This window comes from Cajanus cajan, chromosome 7 (genome assembly GCF_000230855.2).
Source record: "Cajanus cajan strain Asha chromosome 7, NIPB_CcT2T_4, whole genome shotgun sequence".
Lineage (NCBI taxonomy): Eukaryota > Viridiplantae > Streptophyta > Magnoliopsida > Fabales > Fabaceae > Cajanus > Cajanus cajan.
The window spans coordinates 56330222-56336221 of NC_138523.1; the positions used below are offsets into that span (position 1 = coordinate 56330222).

Here is a 6000-nt window from a genome sequence, read left to right on the forward strand (position 1 = left end):
TCATTGTTGAAAATATAAAACCAGAGAGATAAATAAGTAAACTCTCTTTGATATCTTGACTAGAAAAAACAAGTTAGGTTGACTGACAATTCCCTATCCAATTAGCTAAATCTGTATGCAATCTCTCTATAGAACTACAGACAATGCGGCATGCATAAACAATTTTAATAGCCCAATAGATATAGATTTAGTTCAGTTCCCAACATTTCAACGTGGGCATTTGGTCTAGTGGTATGATTCTCGCTTTGGGTGCGAGAGGTCCCGAGTTCGATTCTCGGAATGCCCCTACTTTTGCATATTTTTATCTATGCCTGTATTATCCTCATGTGAGTTTTGTCACTGACTAGGCACAAAGACGAGCATAACATTCTCAGCCAGAGCACAGTTGAGCACCAAGACACCTTTCCACCAGGCACTTACCATTTGCTTTGATTTCCCTATCTCTCCACATGTTTGCAAGCATCAGTCACACGAAACTGAGATTGTTGTGTGTGATTTTATGTCTAAGTATGCCATTTGAACTCTGCATTCTACAGTGAAGTAATATTGTTAAATTAGCTATGTTATTTCAAATTAAATACGGAAGGAGGTTGTGGATTGTTGTCTTGTCCATGATGCCACTTAAATGGCAAAAAGCATTTGGTTTTGTTTCTAAACTTTAGCCTTTTGAAACTCTTTAAGCTGACAAGTTTGACTTGTTAGTTTGTTTAGTTAAATAAAACTAAGGGTGGGAGGCTCCATGTGAATGCGTTGGGAACTGGGATGAATGATGTGATACATTAACAATTTTTGGCTGGAAGTTTTTTAGTACCTACTGACAATTATTGGCACCGAAAACGTAATAGAATAATATGTTGAAAGGCATAGTTGGTCTTAAAATATAAAGCCAGAGGGGTAAACAAGTAAACTTATTTTGATAACCTGACTAGAAAAACAAGTTATTTTGACTGACAATTGCCTATCCAGGTAAGCATACCGGTCATTTGTATACAATCTTAATATAGAATTGCATATAATGTGGCATGAACGAGGAATTTTAGAAGTAAACTAGACATTGATTTAAGTTAGGCCCATCTCTTCCAACGTGGGCATTTGGTCTAGTGGTATGATTCTCGCTTTGGGTGCGAGAGGTCCCGAGTTCGATTCTCGGAATGCCCCTTTGTTCTTTTATATAGATCTATGCCTGTATTGTCCTCATCTGTGTTTTGTCATGGACTGAGCACAAAGACAACCACTGCATTCTCAGCCAAAAATAGAACAATTGCACTTGCATTTCTTCCACATAGAGAAAAGGAGATGTGAATCAATCTTTACAATTTGGCTGTATTAGCCTTCCCAGTTGAGCATCAAGACAGCTTGCCATGAGGCACTGAGGAATTGCTTTGATTTCCATATCTCTCCACAAGTTTGCAAGACTGAGATTGTGGTATGTGATCTCAAGTCCAAGTATACCATTTGAACCCAATATTCTACAATGAAGTAATATTGCTAAAGCAACTATTATTTCAATTTGAATACGGAAGGAAGCTGTGAATTGTTGTCCATCATGCCTGGCACCCAAAATTATTAAAATCTTGAAAAGATAAATGTATGAACACAATTATTTATTCAAATCCATTGCACATGTAGCATTAGCAAGTATCTTATTTTATAATTTAAAACACTCGGATGTAATATGTGATAACCTACGTTATACATATCAAATCACATGCTGTTTGATTTGATGTAAAGAAAAATAAATTGTGGAATGACAGACACTAAGTCACTAACAGAAGTTACTTCATTCAGCTTGGTTCAATCTGTAATGCAGCATACAAATAGATGCATACTACAAAACGTCAGTTCTATGATTTAAAATGTTTTGTAAGCTAAACCAACAACTGTATCAATTGGTGGAGTTTTTACAAGAGATCATGAAGCAACAAACTTCTCTATTGCTGATGGATTTCAGCTCCCTGCATTTAAGAAACAATATTAAAAGTACAAGTAATTTTTCAACTTGTGGTAAAAAAGAGAGTGCTAAGTTTGTTAGCAGTGCTAACAAATGACTGATGAGATTTTTAACTTCAAAATCCTCCTTAAAATAATATCACCAAAACAATTCGTTAGATTTTAATATAACTAGCAAGCAACAAAATTGGCACAATAAGGTTTTTGCTCTAGTGATATGATTCAAGGAATGCCCTATATTTTGATGATTTGGAAGCTTACAAGCTTTACTTGTTAATTGGTGTACTTAAATACCAACAAGCACAAGGAATTTTCTTTTTTCTAAATTTTAATCTTTTGAAGCTCCGGAAGCTGACAAACTTGACTTATTTGTTTGTTTAGTTAAATAACAGTGTCAGAGGCTCCATGTGAATGTGTTGGGATGAAGATGCGATATATTAACAGTTTTTTCTGGAAGATTTCAGTATCTAGTGACAATCATCAATATGTTGCAATTCATAGCAGGTCTTAATATATAAAAACAGGGGTAATCAAGCAAACTCTCTTTGAGACCTTGAATAGAAAAACAAGTTACCATGACTAAGGACCAGACATAGATTTGACTTGGCCCTTGCCCCTTCAATGTGGGCATTTGGTCTAATGCTGTGATTCTCGCTTTGGGTGCGAGAGGTCCCGAGTTTGATTCTCAGAATGCCCCTTTTTTTCATATTTATTTGTGCCTTCATTATTCTCATGTGTGTTTTTGTCATTCACTAGGCAGAAAGACAAAGAGCCCCCTCCAACCATAAGTGAAGCCTAAAACAAATTTTGAGAATAAATGTTTTTCTTTAGAGAAAGATATATATTTTAGGCCTTTTTGTTGACATATGTGATCTTTTATACTTTATAAAAGCTAATACCAAATATTTTTGTGTTGGTATAGTTAAGGCTTAAGTTTTAATAGTCTTACTCTTGGACCGACCCTAAAAAAACATGCACTGCATTCTCAGACCTTATTTTTTTAGATTTATTTGTCCCTGTATTATTCTCATGTGTGTGTTTGTCATTGACTGGGCAGAAAGACCTGCACTGCGTTCTCAGGCAGAAAAAAACACTTGCAGCCGTGTTTCTTCCACCAAAAGAACAGGAGAAGATGTGAATCAGTCTTAACAATTTGGCTGCATCAGCCTTCACAGTTAAGCACCAAGACAGCTTGCCATGAGATGCCTAGCAGTTGCTTTGATTTCTGTATCTCTCCACAAGTTTACATTTTACAGTGAAGTAATATGGCCTGGCACCCAATAATATCACAACTAGGATTTTGCAACTGAATAAAGAAGGATGTTGTGGATTATTGTCCATGATGCCTGGCACAAAAAAAAATATATCAATCATTAAAAGAAAGTATGAAAACAATTGTTTATTCAATTCAAATTCAAATCCATTGCAAATGTAGCATTAGCAATTTCTGACTCAAATAAAAATCAATTTGTAAAGTGATGATTGTTTCTCACTTATATTAGTATGACCATCTTACTAATGATATTCAACACAATTATTTGACCTTATAATTTAAAATATGGATTAAATATGTTTTTAATCCTTGAAATTGTCATTGTTTGTTTTTAGTCCTTGAACAAATTTTATTTGGTTTTAGCCCCTAAAAATTTTCTCTACTACCAAAAAAATCTAATGTGAGGGACCAAAATGTTAATTGAATGAAAAGTTGAAGGACCAACAATTAAAATCAACAAAAGTTTAGCGACCAAAATTAGTACAAAAAATTTTCAAGGACTAAAAACATATATAATCCTTAAAACATTCGGATGTAATTCACAATAAGTATATATCAAATGACATGTCTGGTTTGATATAAGCTAGTCAATAAAATGAAAATGAAAACTAGTATCACACCAACAGAAGTCACTTCAATCAGCTAGGTTCATCTGTAATACAACATACAAATAGATTTACAGGGAAGAGCTTGAGCTTCAGTTCAATGATTTAGAATGTTTTACAAGCCAATCAACAACTGTATCAATGTTGGTGGAGTTTTTACAGGAGATCATGAAGCAGCAAACTTCTCTATCAGTGATGGATTTTAGTCCCCTGCACATATGAAACAAACATTAAAATACAAGGACATTCTGAAAGCTAAATCGTTTATATGAAATTAGCAAACCACATTAGCAGTTGAAAACAGAATAAAGCATATTACTTGGTGGCTATCCTTATGGTAGTGAAAGGAAAAAATGATATTAAATTAGTGGCTGCAATTATCTGACATAGTTGCTTTAACTAGTGATTTCTACTTTATTATAATGAAAATGTTTAAGCAAACTTTTGCTTTAATCAGCTCAACTTTGCTAGGTACATCGGAACATCTAGACATGATACTTACATCTGCTCTGTTAGATCTTGCATAGACAAAGCACCAGGTTTGTCAATCTTGTTACCCAGAATCAGTATGGGAGTCCCATTTAAAGAAGGTTTGCTTAACAAGTCATGAAGTTCATTTCTAGAGACAGGTAAATTGTCATGATCAGCTGCATCAACAACATAACTGCAAGTTTCCACCAAAAGAATTGATGATAATCATACGTTTAAGATTTTGACCATGTAGATAATCTAAAATGAAATTATACAGTATGCAGGAAAAAAAAATGTCAGTTGAAAGTTTGTGATGCATTGGACGGAAACAACAAAGGCTCAATTACACTTTTGGCAATCTTAGTTTCACGGAATTTTAATTTTGGTACTCCTTAGTCCTTACAATTGTAATCATACTATCCCAATAGTTTTCACATTTCACATTGATGCAATTAATTACCTCTGATGCTGATGTGGCATACAATTTAACAATGTGTCATCTCTTTTATTTACTTTGCTGGCTAGAAAATAAGACGTCACAATGCCCTCGTCAGCAAAGAAAGAGAGTTCTTTTGATCTCAACAAATCTTAGTCAAAGAGCTGCAAGGTGAGGTTTGCTGTTTGCTCATTGCAGCAGCAATAAACTGTGCGGTTCGATTTCAAATTCAAACCAGTTCATTTGATTTTTTTGCAGACCCCTAAATGAGATTAAATGTTGTGTCTAGAGATCTTACATCAATAAACGTATGTGAAACATTTCATTAGCTAACACAAGATAAATTTTTTGTGACTGATGCAATGATTGTGTGTTTCAAAGTGTTCAAAGGGCATACACAATAACTGAAACAGCTCGGCAGTATCTCTCCCACATACTGCGAAACCTTGGTTGACCTCCGAGGTCCCATAACTTTATTGTCACATTCCCTTTAGTTATCCTTTTCATATTAAATCCTACCTGTAGATAACAATTCCGTCAAGTAAATTTGTAAGGAAACAAATTAACCACAAATTTGTGGAAATAGAGCAAGATCACATGTTATCACAGTTATCAGTGATAATAGAAAGATAGTGTACCGTAGGAATCATGTCTTCACTAAATCCACCAGTCTTCAGCAGAATCAAGCATAAACATCATCAGGGTTAGAAAAGAAGAAACAAAATGGGAAATTAATCATGTAGAAGAATCGGTTACATACTGCAATAACATTTACAAGTGATGTTTTCCCAGCATCCTGAAGTCCAACCAAAGATAACTCCATTTCTTGCTTGAAAAAGAGACTATAATTGGACAAGAGAATGAAACATTATTAAATTCCACTATGAAGAAGCATTTCAGTTGAAAAGGAAAAGCTGCATGATATATATTAGATTAAGAGAATCCAGGCAAATCTTAATTCCAAATTAGTATATCATTACCCATCTCTTATTTAAGCATTCATTAACTATGACTCATGGAAGTATAAGTTATAAATTTTCTGACAGATACTGAGCATCCAAAGAAGAAGGAAAAGAAAGGGACAAATAGTGGTAGTGAATTCACCTGCGTAACCAATTGACGAAGGCTTCCCACAACCACAACCCCATTGATCCAACCAAAACACTTTCCTTTTTCGATTTCAACAACACTGCCTTTCCTCGTTTGTTTTACAAGTTTCAAAAGTAGAACAACTTTACGTGCAAGATAATACGAAAATTACATGT

The 6000-nt window shown here is 34.4% G+C and overlaps 1 protein-coding gene and 2 non-coding genes across 4 annotated transcripts; 2 read left to right on the top strand and 1 right to left on the bottom strand.

Moving 5' to 3' along the window:
* The first annotated feature begins 214 nt into the window (after positions 1 to 214).
* On the top strand, positions 215 to 286 carry TRNAP-UGG (transfer RNA proline (anticodon UGG)). Its single transcript has one exon. It is a non-coding gene; the product is annotated as a tRNA-Pro (tRNA).
* Positions 287 to 915: 629 nt separating this feature from the next.
* LOC109790172 (ADP-ribosylation factor-like protein 8a) lies at positions 916 to 6000 on the bottom strand. 2 transcript variants are annotated; one of them, XM_083060184.1, is made up of 7 exons: positions 5840 to 6000; positions 5496 to 5577; positions 5374 to 5406; positions 5133 to 5254; positions 4331 to 4492; positions 3892 to 4038; positions 916 to 3296 (listed from the first exon to the last, which is right to left on the bottom strand). In XM_083060184.1, exons 1-6 carry the CDS (start codon positions 5881 to 5883, stop codon positions 3921 to 3923), a joined length of 561 nt encoding a protein of 186 aa, XP_082916310.1. In that variant the 5' UTR covers positions 5884 to 6000; the 3' UTR covers positions 916 to 3296; positions 3892 to 3920. The 2 variants fall into 2 exon arrangements, with proteins under 2 accessions (XP_082916310.1, XP_020204880.1); XM_020349291.3 differs by lacking the exon at positions 916 to 3296 and having other exon boundaries at positions 3833 to 4038; positions 5840 to 5998.
* TRNAP-UGG (transfer RNA proline (anticodon UGG)) lies at positions 1087 to 1158 on the top strand. Its single transcript has one exon. It is a non-coding gene; the product is annotated as a tRNA-Pro (tRNA).

Coding starts and splice junctions, on each gene's coding strand:
- LOC109790172 (XM_083060184.1), bottom strand. CDS start 5,883: ATGGGGTTGTGGTTGTGGGAAGCCTTCGTCAATTGGTTACGCAG. Junction 5,255..5,373: donor GTGAAGACATGATTCCTACG/GTACACTATCTT, acceptor TGTTATCTACAG/GTAGGATTTAATATGAAAAG. Junction 4,493..5,132: donor CGAGCTGTTTCAGTTATTGT/GTATGCCCTTTG, acceptor GGAAACTTGCAG/TTATGTTGTTGATGCAGCTG.